This window comes from Mixophyes fleayi, chromosome 1, assembly GCF_038048845.1.
Source record: "Mixophyes fleayi isolate aMixFle1 chromosome 1, aMixFle1.hap1, whole genome shotgun sequence".
Classification (NCBI taxonomy): domain Eukaryota; kingdom Metazoa; phylum Chordata; class Amphibia; order Anura; family Limnodynastidae; genus Mixophyes; species Mixophyes fleayi.
In genome coordinates this window covers 225,483,700-225,505,238 of record NC_134402.1, presented here as the reverse complement: position 1 = coordinate 225,505,238, position 21,539 = coordinate 225,483,700, and the positions used below count along the sequence as shown (strand labels likewise).

At 38.5% G+C, this 21,539-nt stretch overlaps 1 protein-coding gene across 1 annotated transcript; it reads left to right on the top strand.

The window, feature by feature from the left end:
* The first annotated feature begins 1,996 nt into the window (after positions 1-1,996).
* PTBP1 (polypyrimidine tract binding protein 1) lies at positions 1,997-19,938 on the top strand. Its single transcript, XM_075206017.1, has 15 exons — positions 1,997-2,093; positions 4,719-4,749; positions 8,789-8,858; positions 10,298-10,470; positions 10,595-10,741; positions 11,592-11,762; positions 12,503-12,613; positions 12,726-12,897; positions 13,312-13,383; positions 13,516-13,646; positions 15,211-15,244; positions 15,740-15,832; positions 16,852-17,068; positions 17,383-17,460; positions 17,542-19,938. Exons 1-15 carry the CDS (start codon positions 2,086-2,088, stop codon positions 17,672-17,674), a joined length of 1,641 nt encoding a protein of 546 aa, XP_075062118.1. The 5' UTR covers positions 1,997-2,085; the 3' UTR covers positions 17,675-19,938.
* The last annotated feature ends 1,601 nt before the right edge of the window (positions 19,939-21,539 follow it).

Sequence of the window (21,539 nt, the reverse complement as noted above, 5' to 3'; positions counted from 1 at the left end):
CCCACCCATCATTCTATACAATCCTCACTGGTAGCTAGTAAAGCAGAGCCTATTCTGGTAAACAGTATAAAAAAGAGAGATGAAATCTGCTGGCTAGCATTTAATCTAGGGCTAATGTATGGCAGGACCTCCAAAATGGTGGTTAGTGTAAGACAGGCCTTCCAAAATGGTGGTTAGTGTGTAGCTCAGCCTGAAAAATTGTGGCTAATGTATGGCACAACCTTCAATCTGGTGGCTAGTCTATGTCTAGGTGGAGACCAATCACTCCTAGAACAAAAACTCAACTAGATCTTATTCAAAAGGCCATGAAGTCCTGCAACCAGAAATGGATTAAGGCTTTGAGGGCCTGAGGCACTTAGGACAGGAGGAGGAGGGGGGAGGGCTATTGTCTAAAGTGAAGGTAATTCACAAGAGAGAAAAACTGTGTTATTGTCTCATTGCAGCTCCCTCCATGTCATTCCCATGGTTGGTCCAAAAAAACATCTACCGCTATGAATCAGCTCCAGCCCACTAGTTCTGCTCCACTAGCCACAGGTTCTGTACTTTATTTCAAACATTGTTCTAACTACAGAAAGAGAAGCATATTCTGGCTATATTCATTAAGCTGGATTCTTTACTACAGACCAAACGGTACCATGGTACACAATTATACATATTTTCATTTTATTTTCCAGTTAGCAAAATATAATTTTTTTTTGTGTAGGGCAGTTACACTATTTACACAACACATGGCTCTCATTACAGCCTCCCCATAGTTCTCAATGCAGAGCCCCTCTTCCCCCATGAGTCTCAATGCAGCTCCCCTCCATTGGGTCTCATTGCAGCGCCCTCTTCCCCCATTGCAGGCCCATTCATATAACTTGTCATCGCTTGCCACTTAGGGCTGTGCGCTCCTTGTTGTTCAGACAGAAAGTGGGTCTCATTGTCGTAACCCTCCCTCCCCACGAGTCTCATTGCAAGCACCCCTCTTCCCCCCATATAGGCCTCATTGCAGGCCTATTAATATAGCTTGTCACTTGCGTTGTCCGCATCTTGCTGTGCAGACAGGAAGTGACTACCCTTCCTCTATGAGCACTGCATTGTTGTGATGCCTGAGAGTTTTTAGTCTCATGCATTTATTTTTAAATGCATGAGGCTAATCTTTCTGCGTTTTGTATAAAATTTGCTTAGACAGAGCAGAAAATGTAAACAAACACTTCGTTAACATAAAAATAGGCTGGTAATGAAGAGGGGAAAAACTCCTTGGTCATTTGTTTTATAATAAACAAGAAAAGTTTTGCTTATTATCGTAGATCTGTAAGGCGCCACAATACTCCTCAGCGCTGTACAGTATGGAACACAGGACATACAGAAAACAAAACAAGGACATAACAAGCAGGCAAAATAAATGCAGGTATGGAGGACCCTGCTCATTAAAGCTTACATTGTAAGCTGAAGAGGAGGTGAAACTATACGAGTGTGGCTTAAAGTGGAGATTAATTCATTAAATAAATGCTTAACTTAAACATAGACAATGTGTGAGCACTACTGCTTTTATCGTCACAAATAGTAACTCCAGGTGCACTTTTTATAAATAGCCGACCACTGCTTTGAAACTAGTGAGAGCCTAGCCAAATCTATTTAAACATATCTCACATAATACTTCAAAGGACGAGGGCGATCTGCCTGTCTGTCGTGTTTTTCTGGTCATTACTAAAACATTATCAGGTGAAAGTCGCACACCAAAAATCAAACAAGCATTCCAACTAGTTCAAGATGGCTGAAAACTTGTTCGGCAGGTACACTTCGTTAACAATTCGCCCCACCTACACTGGCCGCATGCAGGCTCGGGGCGTGCCACTAATACATGTAGGCGTAATACTGGAGGAGAACGCACCTTGTCTTGGCGGGAATACTAGAGGTGGAACCTTACTAGTATAGCTCCACCTCTCAGTCTAGAGCGACAGCCCTAACAGCCAATGGGCTTGAGATCCCGCTGCGTCACCAACCCGGTCGCCATTTTGAGACTCTATATGAGGCGGTCGCACACTCTTCCTCTGTTATTGCGACGCCTCCTCTCCGAGCTTGGTATTTTTTGTGTGTGCCATGGAAGGGTAAGTGTCTAGGCTGTAGGTGAGAAACTGCTTGTGGATTCATTGCAGGGACCACAGCGCGTTGTAGTTCGTGGTATGCGGGGCGTCATAGGAAACGTATTTTTGTGATTCCTCGGTCAGGGCAGCGCTAAGACTTGGGGTATTAGGGAGGGGTTTGAGTACTGTCGAGGAGATGGTGGCCCAGTTGAAGCGTGGGTGGAGGTGTATAAAGTATATAGTACAGTGTAACTTCTACAAAGTTTGTGCCTGGGGGACGTGAGTCTTCATGGGTTGATGATGTGGCAGTGAACGCTCCCCAAGCTAGCCCCCTTCTAGTGTTCTTCAGCCCCCACCTAGGGGTTTCCTGTGTACTTCGATGCTGTGAGCCGTACTCCAGGAAGTGCCGAGCGCCTGGTTTCCATCTTGATTTGCATACGTGGTGTCCTGTGTGCTTCCTTACCTGAGGGTCTGAGTGCGGGGGAGGTGGGGCGACTTCATATTTTATCCTGCGCTCCAGCCGCCCAACCCCCGCACATTATAGTCTTATGTAGTCTTATCACCGTAATGCTGCGATCATGTCTAGTCCTGTACAAAGTTCAACCTGAAGGCTCCCCCCTCGTTATTTTCCCCATTGTCTGCACGCTTACGTGTCTCCTGCACATATACATGGGTCTGGTGACTCATGATTACTGTGTATGTTCTTGGGACACGGTAAAGGAGGTCTAGCAACTTCAAAGACCTCGTATAAACGCGTAAGCCGCAGATGAAGTGATTCTCACTTGCGCGTAGTTTGTAAACTAAGCTTTAAACCTATTGTGAAATTAAAATGAATGTACCGGTTTTCCGTGTTGTGCTTTTCGATTATGTATTGCTATTAAGATGGGAACATGCGCTTCTAGGACACTTAAGAACACAATATATTAACTATATTAAGCAAAGGGTAATCTGTTTTCGATTTCCTATAGTTTTTTATATTAAGTTTCTTTAAACGATATAACATTTCTCAAATGCATCATAGCTCATGGACTCTTAAGGCAACATACTATAGATCAGTGGTTCCCAAACTGGGTGCTGCAGCGTTCTCACAGGGGTACCACTGCCAAGGCTGGTAGTAAGCTACTTGGTAATTATTTTGGCTTCGTGGTGCCTTGAAAAATTTATGGAGAATCTTAAGGGTGCCTTGAACTGAGAAAGTTTGGTATCCACTGCTCTAGATGCTTTTAGCAACCTTTTTTTCTCAGATGTCGCGGTATTCGTTCCACATCAGCCATTGGTGCCTGCAGCGAAGTTCCCTTGCTACATGCTTTCCACTGAACCTCATTTTTTTTTTGTTTACATGGTTTGAGTGGCATACTGCGGCGTTATCTTTACTTACTTTAAAATGAAAGCACCACCAGAAGAGTAGGATTGTACAGTGGGTGGAGTTCACTGTTAGGATGTAATATTAAATTGTACTTACCTGGGTGTGCTGAAAAGTGTCCACAGCCTAAAGTGAGCATCGGCTTAGTTGCAATTTACTGCATTAGCTGTAAATAGTGCAAGTCTTACCTGAAACACTGTATAATGCACTAAAAGCAATCTGGGGGAATTTGCTCCCTATGAATGCTGGTATGCAAATCGACAAGCATGTATAAAACATGCCCCAGTATCACAATTTATGGTTGGGGAAGTAAATTACAAAATCTAGACTTAATTGGAGGGATCTTAAATGCCTGTAGAGAAGGGGGGAAAAATGAGCTTAGAAACAAAATAAATCGCAAATTGTATAACTGCATGGTTGGTAGTGTTTAGTTGGGAGACCATATTTTTCCTTTGATTAGAAGTTATATGTATAGATTTTTAGCATTGAATGTGATAGTTTGTAAGTTTTTTGTAGACTGCATGCATATCCTGCATAAATGTGCTTACTCATATCCTGTTAGCAAGTCAGACTCTGATTAGGTTGTGCAACTTCAGAATGTTGCTTTCTTCATGCAGCATTGGCCTTTGTTCTGTAAATAGTTTTATTGTAACTAACAGTGGATCCCAAACTTTCTCAGTTCGAGACACCCCTAGGGTCTCAATAATTTTTTGAAGTCACCCCTAAGCCAAAATAATTACCAAGTAGTCCCCTGGCTGCAGCACCCCTTTGAGATCGCCATGGTGCTCTGTTTGGGAACCACTGAACTATAACACAATCAAGCATAGAACCAGTTTGTCTACTCTTGTACAAGATTGATAATGGTGTAATAACACACAGCACTTGCTGTAGTCTGCATTATATGGCTTTCACTATTTTAAAGCATTGCCGGCTGAGTGGGAACCAAGTAGATGCATGATACAGTGGCTCGATTTTCCTTTTTGGCTTCCACTTTTTTTTTTTTTTGTCCAAAAATAGTGATTGCAACACTGGCTATAAATAAAGCCATTTTATTGGTTAGCTTGCATCATTTGGTCTTAGAAGCATTTCTTGATGGGTCCAATGGGTTTTGACTGACTTGTGTAATCTCAGTTGTGGAGTAGTCAATCAACATGCTCTCTAAACAAGGTGTACTTCACAGGCTGCACTTAGATTATTTCATACTCGTTCTGTTCTGACTGCACAGTACTATACTGCCATTGAAGGACCAACTTGAGTCTTACATATTTTTGTTCTTCTCTTTACAGCATTGTTCAAGATATTACAGTTGGTACAAAGGTAAGGCCTATTGTGTTGCTAGTAGTATAAATACTGTAACTTGCTTTAAGGTGCCATGGTTTTGAGATTGCTAGTTCTTTTGTATAATATGTTGTGCACAGTCACAGCTAGTACTATGTATTTCACTTAACCACACTGTTTTCTAGTTGGCAGAATGGCTGCATGAGCTATAACTGTCCTGTTACCATGACATTAGTAATTATCACTCTTGGTTGCTTGCTAAGAATGTGGCCTGAAATTCCGATCCTCCTGTGCCTCTTCAATTAGAGGGTGCAGCATGTGACCCTCCACTATTACCATGCTTTATTGCATGTACATTTTGTTGATATATTCTCCATTAGAGAACCACACATTTCTTTTTATTGTAGTAAATTCAGCTTCATGTTTTCTGCTCTACCCTTACATTTAAATATAGAACACAAGATCCATAGGCTTGTTTAGCAGCCTATTTCCTGGATCTATAGGGCTACGGACCTTTATTTTTGCCTTGAACTTTATTTTCTAAACAATGGTTTAATGCTTTCTTGTAGTTTTAATTTGTCCACATAGTGTTAGTTACTTTTGAAGTCTTTTTATGCATTTGAAAAATATGCTACAGTTGTCTTCCAATCGCTAACATTTTGAGTAGGATCCTGACATTGATCTGGTCAGTGTCTGTTTTTCTTGAGGTAATGTTTGGGAGTGTCTGCATTACTGCAGTTAAGCTCTGGAATGCAGTCAACTGCCTGCCCCACCCTGCATTTATTACAGGTTTATTTTTCTAGGTGTAACCATGGCAGTCTTTTGTGTTGGTCTTAGGGGGAGGGGTAATGGTTAACAACCTGAGGCAGTGCACCATACCTACGTTTTAAAGTAATATATTACTCTGCAGTTACATGTCTGTATGCTTTGTGGAAAGCTCAAACATCCATTGTATGCACGCATTGCAAGTAGTGCTTTTATAAGGCTAACATTCTCAGTACATACTAAACTTGGCGTTTTTATTGGTTATAAACATAACATTTTTATTTTAACACTGGTTAATTTTGATATTGGGTATTTAACCTGCTCCCCCCCCCCCCCCCCTCACGGCACTTACCTCCTTCCCTGGCACGCTGTACACTCTACTGAGGAGATCTCGTGAGCGTGAGACTCACACGAGATCTCAGTAAGGAGAATAAAGCTCGCCGGGGAAGTACTGCTGCTGAGCACTTTCAAGGGCCCCCTGGATGCCATAGGCCCCTGGGCTGTAGCCCAGTTAGCCCTATGGTTAATCCGGCCCTGGATGAGTGTGTGCAGCACTCAACATATAACAGCCTGGGGTAGTCCTTCATATATATTGCACAAGGCTTCATGCCTGTATTTAAGGAAATCCCCATTTTGACACATTGTGCCAAATGGTAATCCAACTTTGCCTGGGAGTCTAGTCACATCCATTTTTAGTAAAATGTTTGCTAAAAGTATACGGGAGGGGTACAAAAGAAAGCAAGATGGTTCATTTAGAAACCCCCACCAGGGAGTCCTTGGATTTTTAACATCGTCTTCTATATTACCATTTAGGTGTTGGCCTGCCTAAAAAGTCAACTAAATCATGTAATTGTAGAAATGGTTTTCTTTCTAACTATGGCTTCATTTGTTTTGGTTCAAATTTTCTCCCTAAGCATATCTGTTATAATTTACATAAAACATTGGGATTTTGTCATTAAAAATTTTCTTTCTTAATTGAAAATTCCCCTCCTTATAGTGGCCAAGTTAATGTTTTTTTCTTTGTTTTGTTTGTAAAGGCAATAATTTACATTCAGCTTGTGCGATCAGAATAGCAAACTCAAATGTAATGTCTTCTGATAACAGTCTTGGTATTTGGCAGTTAAGTAAGGTTTTATTAGGGTGGCCTAATGCTGGATCAGGTGTCATCGTTTTTGCATTCAAATTGTAACTTGATCTAACCCAAGACAATGATTTTTATAATGCTTGGCTATCGGTGTTTTATTTCTCAAGACCTTAAAATTAAGAGTAGAAGCAGGTCCACTTACTTGGTGCTGCCTCACTAGATTGGTGTGAGTCTAATCCATGTATCAACTTCTGCCCATATAAATAAATTCACCAATTCATATGAATGCTCAACCTTTGAGACATTAAAAGAAGAGCAATGCTTTCACAACCTTGTCAGTGGTGAGATGCTCCAGTGTCACTCCTCTATGGTACCTTTATCCCTTCAAGCGTAGGCCATTAAACTGGGTGTTTCATGTGGAGGTGAAGCGTGAGATATGGTGATAACAAAGAAGGCAGCTAATAACTCGTGAGCATATAGCTTGGTCCTAGATCAATATGGTTGTTTAAAATTTGGCATGAACATTTAAAGGGTGTTTTCAGTTTTTCATTGTTCTAGGAGACAAGTTCCACTTTGTTGTACCCCAAGGCAAAAAAAATAAAAATAAAATTGCCCATGACTACATGGTCAGGCAAAGCAAGCCAGAAAGCTAATCAAGTGTAAAGTAAATGATAAAAGCCACCTGAAGGTGGAATTCCTTTTCTATTCTATCTACTCATTTGTGTAAGGTCACTGCACTTACAGGTCAGCTGTGGTAAAAAATGTTTAACTCAAAACATAAGTTCACCTTTGTGGTTGTCTTGACTTTCTTGGAATGGTTTTTAGAAAATGCTCATAAATGGTCTAAGCAAGTGACAGCTTGACTGACATCATACATGCTTATAGGGTTATCTGTCTTGAAATTGGTTATTTAGTAACTTTGTGCTTTGTCCTCTTGATTTACAGAACTTGCAACGTGACTTGATATGCTTTGTAACTCTAGTTGTAATTGTTACTTGAGCCACTGCAACAGTTGGGGTGGCACAGTTAAAATAAAGCGCTGCTGTAATCAGAAACAGACATGCTTTTGAAATGTAAGAAACTTTATCAAAGGGTGAAATTTTGCAAAGTGTGGCTAAACTGAAACCATAGACTTGCTATTTAATTGGCTCATGATTGCCACTTTATATAACTGGCTTGGTACTGTAATCCACTATATCTATATCTGGTAATAGATTAACAGTGGTAAATCATCTCTAGCTACTTCACCTATAACCAACAATGAAGGTTTTAAAGTAAATGTTTATAGTGCTTTCCTATTAAGTGGCTATTTCACTATTGCTAATCAACCATGTGAAATGGAGTATGGGAAGATTGGATCTACCTGCCACAAATAGTCACCAATACTAGAGTAACCTGGCTCTAACAGTGGCTTATGTAAAATCTGTAGTTGGGTCCAAATAACACCAACTATTGGTTGGTTCATAAGATCTGTTAGAACTTCTCACTGTAGGTTTTATTTTTTTGTAGTGGTGCTAAAATGGTGAAAACATAAATGCATAAAGTACACATACTTGGGAGAACTAGTCTACATTTTAATGAGATTATCTGGAATTGTCCCTGCAATCATAGTTTCACATAATGAAGTGTGGGTCATTCCTGTTTAGCTACTGTTTCCTTGTGTAATGCAATGCATGTGCTTTGAATATAGTATTGCTCATATATAAGCAATGTTAGAACCAAGCGGTGTATAAATTCCTTTGTATAAAAGCAGTATCTAATTCATGGTTTAACTTGTGTGCATATTAGCAGTTAGGTTTGCCCAATTTCCCATAGCTATTGTACACTAATAGCACTTACAGCACTACTTTCCTCATTCCTGTTGGCATGTTTGAATCTTTTTCTGTTCTGATCTTGGTAAGAGATTGCTGTCAGGTAGCTCTAATCAGACTACAAAGGAGTAGAGGGAAAACCACCTTTTTACCATATGAACAATGCCTGTTTCCAGGAACTCCAGTTCTTATGTGTGTTCATGGGGACATTTGTTTGGTTCTTTTATTTTGAATCTCTCCATACCATAAATCTCCTGCATTTAGTATATCAAACTTCAGTTTTGCTTTTAGATTTGAAGCTTGTAAGGCAAGGCTTGTTAACCTTGAATATGATATACTCTGCCTGTGACATTCCATTTTAACAAACTCTACCAATGCTTTAGTGTGCTAGTGTCATCTTACCATTTTTATCTTTCAGCGGGGATCTGACGAACTTTTCTCTTGTGTTACTAACGGACCCTTTATCATGAGCAACTCTGCTTCTGCAGGTAATGTTTCTTCTGTGGTGTTATTCTTGGGCGTTTTCTTCTCTCATTCATACACTTTCAGTTTAATGAAACATACGATTTACAAAGGACTGGTTAACAGAGGTTATGTAATGTTCAATCATTGTGCCTTCTGCCTGTAAGTTTGTAAATTTAAATGCACTACCTGCAAGACCACTTAATACTATTTTTGGAAATGTACAGTTATGAGTATTTGTATAGAGAATATCGGAGAATGGGTTGTCTTTTGAAAACTCAAGTTGTTGCTGCCGTGATCGAAAAAGTACTTAACACATGTCACATGCAGACCATGAACTGTGTGGTTTAGAAATGCAACAAAACTTCTGGGGAAATTGTGCAGCATACAAATGTCAAAAAAGCAAATCACTATGGCCGAACAGGAAAGCAACATTATATGGCACAGATGTTAACAAGTAATGTCTGCATTGTTTTCAGTCTCTAATGCTGTATGTTTAATCCCCTTCAGTTTCTCAAATTGCACTCACTCCTCTCCTTACTGGAGTCTTAGAAATGTATTGCTTCTGAAGCTTTGTCACCTGAGGTGCTCTTAAAATGAAGTTGTCAAGCTACTTCACTTGATAAGAAATATAAAGTGGTGGAAGATAAAAACATTGTATGCAATGCTCAGGGTGAGGCGTTCTAAAGCTAAAATAATTTTAATTTTGCCTTTTCAGCTGAACATACTAGGTTAGCATGTTTTCTGAAACATTTGTATTTCTTTAGAATCTCAATCTTTGTTCTTTTTGATTTTACTAGTCCAACTTTGAATCTATAAACCCATACAAAACATGTTGTCCTAAAGCTTTAGTGAAATCTAAGGCTAAAAGATTATCTTCCTGCAGTTTTTTTTATAGGCCTGTTTCATGTGCATTTGGTATTTATCTTGGTCCAGTTTGTAAAGGCATGTTTGATTTCAGAACACTTGCATTGCTCAATGCAAGTTATTTTGATGGTATGTGTTTATGATTCTCAGATGGAAAATATAATTTTTAATGGAGCACAATTTGTACAGCGTTCTGACGAACCTTATGGTCCGTAGTATTAAACTGCCAGCAAAGTGCACATGCAAACTTGAAATATTTTAATTCCGTACATAATGGGTCACTTGAATAATCACATTTGCAAGCGCTTTAATGTAGACCAGGGTTTCCCAAACCCAGTCCTCAGGGCTCCCTAACAGTGCAGGTTTTCCGGATCACCTGTGGATCTGTTACAATGTGTCGGTCAGTAATGAATACACCTGTGCTCCAGCAAGGAGATGCACTGTTGGGGAGCCTTGAGGACTGGGTTTGGGAAACCCTGATGTAGACAATTGAAGCGTTACTCACACTAGTCTAATCAGACAAGATCCGTTTACATATTTCTGCATTTATATTCCATGAGGATAAGTAAGCTACTTTAATAGTTCTATTTGTTTGCAGCAAATGGAAACGACAGTAAGAAATTTAAAGGAGACAACAGGTCTGTAAGTGTTGGCTCTAGAGTTATTCATGTTCGAAAGCTTCCGGGGGATGTTACAGAGGCTGAAGTTATATCTCTTGGACTTCCATTTGGGAAAGTGACTAACCTTTTGATGTTGAAGGGCAAAAACCAGGTATGTGATGGCTTTCTGCTTTTCCAATATCTGCATGTTTCAATTAACTAGACCTTATTTTTTGCGTGAAATTAGCCTGCAGTTATGCGGATTGTAGTTAAATGTATATACATTTTTTTTGTAGGCGTTCCTAGAGATGAGTACAGAAGAGGCTGCTAATACCATGGTTAATTACTTTGCTACAGTCACACCAGTTCTCAGGAGTCAGCCCATCTACATTCAGTTCTCAAATCACAAAGAGTTGAAGACTGACAATTCTCCTAACCAAGCGGTGAGTGGTGTAATTTGTCTGGAACTTGCTGCTTTATAAATTATTTGATTGTTTAAAATGCGCACCTGTTGGAGTACAGAAGTGGGAGGTATTAACATCCTCATTCTGAATTCAATTCTGCCTCATAGTACTGGGGTCATGAGTTCAATTCCCAACCATGGCCTTATCTATGTGGAGTTTGTATGTTCTCCCTGTGTTTGTGTGGGTTTCCTCAGGGTGCTCCGGTTCCTCCCACACTCCAAAAAACATACTAGTAGGTTAATTGGCTGCTCTCAAAAGTTGATCCTAGTCTTTTTCTGTGTGTGTATGTACGACTTTGCATTGAGCTTGTGATCAGCAGTAAACACTAACAGCATGGTGACTTTCACACTTTCTTGGTACTGGTCAATTCTCTCCCTACTTCCACACACTTGATTTACTTTTGTTATAGTTGTAGTGCATCCACTTGAGTTTCTTCATTAGCTCTAATTGCTGTTCTATCAGTGAGTGTAGTGGAGATTTGGGGAGTGAGATGTCCCAAAACACTGCTTGTTTTAACCCCACGCCAGCAAAGCCTATTGGGGAGGCGGTGGGGTTTGTAAAAACTTGTATGTTATAACTTGGGATTCTGGTTAACATCTGTTCTAAGGGAAATTAATCATAAATTACCAAGTGTTGATATTGTCTGCATTATAGGTTTTGTCATAAACCAGACCCTTCACTGCTAAAGTAAATGCAGTGTGTAATGTGGGAGGAATATGTTTGAGTAGTAAAGCAAATTAGTATGGACTTTGCAATAAAGTACATATTTCTGTGAAGAATTGACTGATCCTTACAAAACACTTTCTCATTCTGTTCACTTTGTTTTTAGAGGGCACAAGCAGCTCTGCAGGCTGTTAATTCCGTTCAGTCTGGAAATGTTACACTATCAGCCACTGCTGCTGCAGTGGATGCCGGCATGGCTATTTCAGGACAGAGCCCAGTACTCAGAATAATTGTGGAGAACCTTTTCTACCCAGTTACTCTTGATGTCTTACAACAGGTAAGATTGCTAATGGTTTTTATACTTTGCATGTACTTGTTCAGTTAGTGTCCTCTGTCAAACAAGCATAATGCCAAACAAATACCAGGCACAGTTTCTCCCGACCTGATGGATAAGCACAAAAGTAAAAACCTTCTCCAGAACTAGAAAAGGAAACTGTTTTAATTAAAATTGTATAGTCATGGTTCCAGCAGGAGACTATTAAGATTTCTACAATGGCAGTTCTAATGGTGGTTGGCAATGCCTTACAAAAGCCATACTCATCACCAACAGTTACAAGTTTCACTACCTTAATGGTTCATTTTAGGCACCTGCATCTAATGTTTCATGTTGGCATTATCCCCACATTGTAAAGCATTATATAATGTCAGTTCTTTGTAATTGAACAAAATGTTAGTATTTGTAGTATAGTCAACTATACTAAATCCATTAGGCTTTCTGTGCCTACATTTTGTGGAACGTGGGCGTGTGCATATTTTAGGAGGGGAACAGGCAAAGGCTGGAAGCTGCCATGATTGTTCCCCAGTATACAAATGTATACTTCATGTCCTTGTCAGACCTTGAATAGAGTGCCCCTAAATTGTATGCTGCAACCAAAGGAAGAAATGTTTGGGGAGCAGACAAATTCTGTGACTTTCTATGCAGCATACATTGTGACACTGTTTTGTCCAGTGCTGTTTGTCAGTTCTGCACTGGTTTAACTGATGGTATTCAATACTTTTTTTTTCTTTTCTTTACAGATTTTTTCAAAGTTTGGAACTGTGCTGAAAATAATTACCTTCACAAAGAACAATCAATTTCAGGCCCTCTTGCAGTATTCTGATCCCATGAGTGCCCAGCATGCCAAACTGGTGAGCATCATTCCTTGTATAACAATCTGTTTTCATTGAATAAACTGATGCTTGTGGGAAATGTTGCATGTGCATTGAACCCGAACTGACTTGTTTCAACTTGAATTTTTAGTCTCTCGATGGCCAGAACATTTATAATGCTTGCTGTACACTCCGTATTGACTTCTCAAAGCTCACCAGCCTCAATGTAAAGTACAATAATGACAAAAGTCGGGATTACACTCGCCCTGACCTACCATCTGGAGATGGACAACCCTCACTGGATCAAACAATTGCTGCCTTTGGTGAGAATATTTGATTTAATACAAATGTCTTATGGATACACTAGGATTTATTTTTTCAGTTTCTAATGCATTTCATGTACTGAAGGCTAACACAGCAGCCAAGTAACAACACCTTAATTACTGCTGGTGCTTTACTTTGATTTATGTAAATAGATATGAATATTCCCTGCTGTCTAAGGTCCTGTCAGTTCCTGGGTTAAACTTTATTTTGATCACTACACACTAACGTTTGATTTCCTATAGGCATGTGCACTAGTTACATGTGTAGTGTATCCCAATGGGACATTTGAACCCAATAATCACTTAATATAGTTATTCCTAAATAAATAATGCAAATTATCTGGGATGTGCATATGATTACCTAGATTCCTGTATTTTTTCAGTATTGATGGAAATTATTTCTCCAACTTCTAGGAGCTCCAGGACTACTTTCTGCCAATCCTTATGCTAGTGCTGGTTTTCCACCAGCCTTTGCTATTCAGCAAGGTATTGTATAAGTTTAATAACATATTTTCAGTAGTTAAATTTACTTTATAATGTAACCAAGGAACAGTGTATGGTAAAATTATGGACATAATCATGCAGAGCTATAACCAATTTTTATCCCCCTCTCCCTAGGCGTTCATGGAACACTTACACCCCTTACACTGCCATCTGCTGCAGCAGCAGCTGCTGCTAGCAGATTTGGCATACCTGGGCTGGGAGTCCCTGGGAACTCTGTTCTGCTTGTCAGCAACCTCAACCCAGAGGTTAGTGGCATTCTGACTTTAGATCTTTCAACTGTTTTGGCTATTAATGTGCAAAAATTAATTGCAATTTTCGACCAGTTAACTACTGATCCGTAAATGTTTATCAATTTGGGTCACACTCCAGGGGTAAATGTATCAAGATGAGTTTGCGGCGGGTATGAAAAGTTTAGATGTTGCCTTCAGCAACCAATCAGATTCTAATTATCAAATATTTAGTACATGCTACAAAATGATAGCTAGAATGTGATTGGTTGCTATAGGCAACATCTCCCCTTTTAAAACTTGATGGAAACTCTGCTTGATTTACCTCCTTGGGTTCATTTTTTGATGCATTATCACACTGAAATAGTAGTTCGATGTAATCAGTGTTGTGATGGGTTATGCACCATTAGATCTTTATATTAAAGTCTTGTGGGTGTTTAAATTGTACAAATGTAGGCTGCACAGTTGTAGCTTTCTTGCCACAATAAGTTGTTAGTTTAAATGTACTTGAAAGCTGTTCGAGGCAGAACATTCTGCCAGTAATTCTGTTGATGTGGAGATGTACATGAGCAAATTTTGTGCTGTGGTTAAGTAATTAGAAATTGTCACTTTTAAAACTGAAGGTGGACTCTCAATCACCCCCCCCCCTCTTTGGGTCTAAACTAACGACTCTTCTTGCTAATATATTCACTTTGTAGATGCTGATGTCTTGAAATTGGTGTAGACAATATCCTAGAACCCAGGTTTTGTTGAATGCTATAGCACAAATTTCCAAGCTATTTAATTATTGGTGTACTGGCATTTTAATGCCTAGTTTTATTAAGCTGGTGTATACTTATTGCGGTTTTAGGAAATTGCTCCTCATCACTGACTATTTAAATCTGAAATTTTATCCTTAATTACTGCAAAATGTTTCACGGAGTCTGCTTTTTAGTAACAAATGTTTGATCCAAGCTTGGCAGGTTTCAGCTAAAGTGACTTGGATTTTACTGCAATACAAATTGCATATAATACATTAGCTTGCCAATTGTCAGAGCAGGCTAAATATAAGTGGAGCAATGCAATGGCTACATATAAAAGCAATTTCTTCGAATCAGTGGATATTGTCTCATTTACAAACTTCATTTTTTTCTTTTCAATGTATCACTTTTCCATCAGATTAAACCTTAGTAGCTGCTTTTAAACATTTAATCTAGTATACTTTTAATCTTATGAACCTGTTTCTTTATATATTTACTGACCTGTTTTTGCTACTTTTCTTTTCCTCCCACCCCCTTCTTTTTGTTTATTATACCTTGATCCGGAATTTCTTTGCCAACTGACTGCACGGCATCTTCTGCTTCCTGTTGTGCTTGAAACAAAACCAAAACATACTATCCCTTCCAAAAAATCCCAAATTCCCTGCTGTCCGGATCCAACCTATCCTTCAAATATTAACCACCTTGAATATCATCCGTCAACTGCTCCTACCACTCCTCCGGTGACACCTTCCTCGTGGACCATTTCTGCAAGCTGTGCTCTCCCCTCGGCTCCTTTTCTCTACCCCTGTCCCTCCGCTGCCTTGCTCTGCTGTTCTCTAAAGAGAGTTACACCCCAATGCCTCTTTATTCTTTTCGGTATGTTTCGCACTTTATTACTATTTCATTTATTTTTTTGGTTTGATTTTTTTTTTTTCCATTAGTTTGGGTGGGTCCTGCATGTGTTTTTTTTTTTACTTGTTGGGTGGGTATTTTGTTTTAAAGGTGCAGTTTTACATGTTTAAACTTCCAGGACCTGGCTTAAACTTTGTGAGCAAGCATGTCTAAAATGCAATTGTTATAAAACTGCACCTTTTTTAGTACAGTGGCATACTGTGTGGTAACTATAGTTCATGAAATATGGAGGGGAGGGCTCAAACAGTCTGGAAGGGGACTATTGTGAATGTCACTGATACTTGCTGATGTAATCTTACATTCTCTTTTAAAGGACAAAAATAAAGTAGTTTCATTTAGAGTGTTTCCACTTGTGATGTGAGCAATAGGCATTGGCATGTCTGGCATACAAACTTTCAATTTTGGGGGGCTTCTGCAGTGATGAGCAGTAGTTTACTTATTGCTTGTTCTTCTTTCAAGGGGTATATGGTGATGTACACAGAGTGAAAATTCTCTTTAACAAGAAGGAGAATGCACTTATTCAAATGGCCGATGGCAACCAATCTCAGCTAGGTAAGGATCAAGCTAAACTTAACCAGCTGCTGCATTCCTTAGCAAAATAATGGACTGTCAAAATGCTTCATTCGTTAGTGTCTTGCTTTCTATATATGTTAAATATTTGCTTTTGTCACTGCTCAGCTGAAGCACAGTTAATTGTCAGTTTTCCAATACAGTAGTGATTCAGGCCCACAAATCATAATTTTTATCATTTTGTATTACCTTAACATGAGTAAAGTCTTTGGTAATTTAATTTTCTAAATGGAATGTTATTTTAGGAGCATAGTTTAACCTGCAAGAGATGTAATTGTAATGCTAGGTTTTGCTAAAACTAGCTTGGGCCCCACTTCTTGCCCTGTCTGGCCAAAATTATTGCTTAAATTTTACTTTGCTGTACCTGTTACAATAGCACAAAGTGTCTTCAAAATAAATGTGTAGAGTAAAAAAGGGCATAAGTGCAGACTTTGCTACAAGCAAGCTGTATTTCTATTATAACATCACAGAAGTTTATCTTGCAAATTCTGTTTGTCCCACTTAAGCATTTGAGTTTATCTATATAGAGCTACTAGATTGCAGTGCTGAGCAGTAAATATTTGTCATTCACATCTGTCGGTCCTGCTCAGAACACCAACCACCACTCGGTATTAAATCTGAATTATGCTACTGCCTGAGCAAATAGTCTGTCTTTAGACTTTTTTGCAAGCTGATTCTTTCTTCCTAGATCCATTTCAAAGCCAAATGGAAGCAATGGATACATTGTAATTGTGGGCATAGGATTTGACAGGTCCTAGTGCATCAAGTGTTGATTCTTGAGAACCCTGAAAGACAATGTTCTCCCTATATTAAATGGGGAAAAGGAAGCTGTTTAGAAGTATAGTGGGGTTGGGTAATTAGAATATAATGAAACAGTCAATGTAGTTAACTTCTGAAGAGACTTGATGCACGCAAGATCTAGTCTTCATGTATGTTACACATGATTTAAAATAATGCACCCTGAATGTATTTGGCACGTAATGTTTTATTTCATTATGCAGCAATGAGCCACTTAAATGGCCAAAGACTTCATGGGAAACCACTTCGTATCACTGTATCAAAGCACCAATCTGTCCAGTTACCCAGAGAGGGACAGGAGGACCAAGGCTTAACAAAGGACTTCACTAATTCTCCCCTTCACCGCTTCAAGAAACCAGGTTCTAAGAACTTCCAGAACATCTTCCCACCCTCAGCTACTCTCCACCTCTCCAACATTCCGTAAGTGGCTAAGCTGGCTCACTCTAGAAATAGGAAAGCTAATTTTTCTCCGTTTTGGTCCAGACTAAGTTAACATTAAATGAGCCTATGTAAAATAAACCAATCAATCATGCTACACCCAACTGCCGACAGTTGGGTGTAGTAGCATGATTGGTTTATTCTCCTCAGGGGTAACATGCTATCGTTAGACCCCACTGGAACAATTTCCTTAGTCATTAGAAATTACTGCCAAAAATAAATCTTGGTATATAGATTTAGTAACCTATTGAGAATATTTCAACTATAACCTAACCTTTTAACATGCTTTTTCTTAGACCATCTGTAAGTGAAGAGGATCTAAAGCTGCTTTTCTCAAATGATGGCTGTACAGTGAAAGGCTTTAAATTCTTCCAGTAAGTTTTTACATTATGGGTTTTAAAATTTGATAAGTCAAACACCAGCAAAGCTTTAAGTATTTTCATTTCTTTTTCCAGGAAAGACAGAAAAATGGCTCTTATCCAGATGGGCTCTGTTGAAGAGGCCATAGAGTCCCTTATAGAACTTCACAACCATGACATGGGGGAGAATCATCATCTGAGAGTCTCCTTCTCAAAGTCAACTATCTAATTTGGGGAGTGACAAAAAGTAAAGGACTTTAATCCCTTGTAGGGTACCGAAGTCTCATGGGCTCACTTACATCATTCCAGTTAAAAGCCACTTTACAGAAAAGATGCAGCACTCAAGTGTCCTTGCATTCCAGATTTTATTTTTAAGGTTTTAGTGTTTGTTTTTTTTACCAAAATTCCATTGGTAGCAATGTTTCTATGGGGTTGTGGTTGCATTAGAGTTTTCCCAAAACCCTTAAATGAACTCCACGTTTAATGCTGAATTTGTGTGGCAATGTCATGCTTTAGGACCAAATTTTGATGTTTGAATGGCCATCTATAAATCTAGCAGGATCACTAGATTTATGTAAAAAAAGGCTTTGCACATGTTACCTGAGAGGATATTTAGATCACAACACATGCATATCCTGTCACACCACATGCTGGCTTTTGCTATGTGCCTTAAACTGATTTATGAACATCCACTGAGATGAGGTGTTCTAACATCTGGCTTTAGAATGTTGCTCAGACTGTGTAATCATTTATTTAATCATTCCTGTGATGTCAGATCATATATTCCTAGTTTTGAAAGACCTTGGCACATCACACTTACAACTTTATGCTTGCTTCCTGTATTTTCAGTCTGATCTTGTTCAGAAAGTACTGACGTTTGTGTCCTGCTTGAGGGGGATTGCAAAGCTTTCTTTTTGTCTAGCTATGTGTAAATACCCTAAATTCAGTGCATTCACTTGCCATACATGCCTAAATATTTTACCCTTTAATAGTTTAAGCACTGAACATGCTTCAGGTTTATATGCATTAAGATTAAGGACCAAATCCATTTGGCATGTCTTCACATCTAGTCTTAAATAAGGCAGAATATAGTAGGGTAAGAAGGACCATGACATTAATGCCTTGCCTGCTTTAAAACAGGATTTCCAGCTGGTAGCACTTTACCTTTTAGGGAATCTGTGTAGTTCCAGTTATGCATAGGCTTATCTGTATAAGTAGAACAGTTAGCCTTTAGTTTAGACCCTGATGTGGGTCTCATGATATCACCTTATTCAACATGTAAATATTTGGCAGCAGAACTTTCTAAAGTGCCTTTTCTTTATCACACTACTTACGTAAACCAATTGGTCACAGTTGACATCCCTATTCAAACATTTGTTAGTTTAAAAAATGTGCTTTCTTGAGCTGATATTGGCTGATTTGTTTGGAAAACTGAGACAATCATCTAACTTTTTTTTTAATTTGGACACCGAATGGTGGTCTCTTCTGCTGACCTCACATTTATATGATGGACTAGGAATTTAAACTCATGCTTCTGGCATGTCTGGGGCAATTGCCACTCTTGACATATGTGGCATTTGCAAAATATAAATTCATACAAAGTTCCAGTTCCCTATGTCTAAAAAGTGCCTTATGCCATTCCACAGCTGTTTGATACACTGCTTTACTATTAAAGGGCAAGTACAGCATTTTAAGCTACTTTAGCCTGCTGTGTGGTAATCCAGGTTAACAGTACTCCTGTTCCAGTGCCTTATCACCTGGCTGTTGCTGAGCACTCCCCATTTGCAGCATGAAATAGCTTTTTTTTTTTATAGATCATTTAAAAATACATTGCTGGTCTGTATAAAGCAGCGTGATCTGGACATGTCTGTTTGCATATAAAATAACAGAATTCATAAAGGCTTTAAAAATTTAAGTCACTAATAGCTTGATATACCATATGCCAAAGGACCCATATTTAATGATCTGCCTGGGCTTGAGCCTGAAGATCAATAAATATGTAACTTGGGTGTGTTTGGCACTCAGTATGTCATGCTGTATGCTGGTATTGCTATGTAAAGTCTCCAATAAAGAACTAAAGGGTCTGCTACCAGTTGCACAATGCAGTTGAGTCTGAAACAGTTTTCATTGTGTAGCTGGTAAAGATTCTGATAAACCTCACAGTATACTGTGCATTTCACCCTGTATACGTTTAATGTAAATATCTAGCTTTTTGTATACATATTCAAGTGCAAAAGCTGTAAACAATATAATTTTTGTAGTGGTAAATTGTATATTTTGATAACCTTTCTGAAAGACTTCAGTATTGTGGGATGCAGAGATGACAACTTAAGAAATCCATTACCTCTAATCAAATGTTTGTATGAAAGACAAATTAAAACTATTTTATACAAAACATTTATACTTTTCAGTAGGTGTTTGTTCAATCAAATTGTAGTAATCAGTTATATGCCAGTATGTGTATGGGCTTATAATAAACATCTTTATTCTTAACTTCTGTTTTTCCAATCTGTGAATTATTATTCTACATTTTGCTATTAAACAACTCTCATTCCTACTTTATTTATTTCCCCTTTTTGGTTTCTGGTTTACCTTTTTAAAGTTTAACTTCACAGCTTCTGGTGGTATCTGATTCAAGGCTATTTGGTGTTCTTCACATAGACCTATATGCAATGGCTTCTAGTAAACAGGTTATGACAAAGTGGACCCCATAGTTCTAAATATTATGAGCTTTACAATTAGTATAATTTTTCATATAATTTTTCATACTTTCAAAAGTCAATATTAAATTTTAGATAGCTGGCCTGCTTGCTGCTAAATGTGTTCAAATTACTGTAATTTGTCAAGCTACTGCATACTGAATCTTTAAAAAGAAAACCAAAACAAAACTGGTCAATGTTTTCACAGTATAAATGTAAACAATTTAAAATCCCCAAAATAACTTGTTTCATAAGATCAGCCCCCCCCTCCCTTGTTCACCATGTACTGTTCTAGAACAAACTATATAAAACTCTAAACATGTATATATCAATCAGCAACAACATTAAAACCACCTACCTAATATTGTGTAGGGACCCATTGAGTCATGGACTCCACAAAACCACCTCTAAAAGTGTCCTGTGATATCTGGCACAAACATGTTGGCAGCGCATTGAAGTCCTACAAACAAAACAATTGTGAGATTTTATTGGCCTTTGGCTGTTTGTGTAGTACTGGTTATTAATCAAAGTACTAATTAACCAACTGAGTTTTAGGGAATATAAGATCTTATCAATGATCAGCAATCTACCTCATAACAAAAAGCCAACTTATTTCTTCCATTACAATATTTCACTTTGAGAAGGACCATAATGAGCAACCAAGCTTAAAAGTTGTACATAATCATAATATAGTAATCATCCACACTAATACTTATGCATATAGTCCAGCAGTGTTAGGCTAAATAAACACATTACATCAGTGGTTGCTAGAGAAATAAAATTTAATTGTTACATACTCCCATGTGTACAGTCCATAATCTCCCCAATTTAAGGTTACTCAGTCTATTTTTGACAAAAATAGGACTACGTGGAGAGAGAAATGAGTCGCCACATACTTTCTGAAAGTGAGAGATCATTCATACATTAATATTAATCACCATTTTACTATTGACAATCAAATATATGGCAGCTTATATACTGGGTATCAAAACTTGCAGTAATCTTAGTCATTACTTCTCTTTCTTTAGTTGCACTACTTGGCAAAATAGAGAATTGCACACATTGTCTTAAACGTTGAAATAAAAGTTCGTTTATCTTGATTTTCCGAAGTACTGACATAACTGCCTTCTGTAGTGTGCCGTTCTTGGCGTGGCACATCTGTCAAACTTACCCCATCTATCATGGACTACAAGGTTGTGTTTTGGGTTTTGAAAATAAACTACATTATTAGTGTGTGCAGTTGTACACCTTGTTTTCCTATTTGAAGTACACAGATTTTTCAGATAGGAGGTTTGAGGCTTAAGCCAATAGAATGGGTGAGAGGATAGCCCGGGGTTAGAAGCTGGAAGTCCTACAAAGCAATGGCTCAACAAGCTCTAAGAGTAGTCTCTCAAA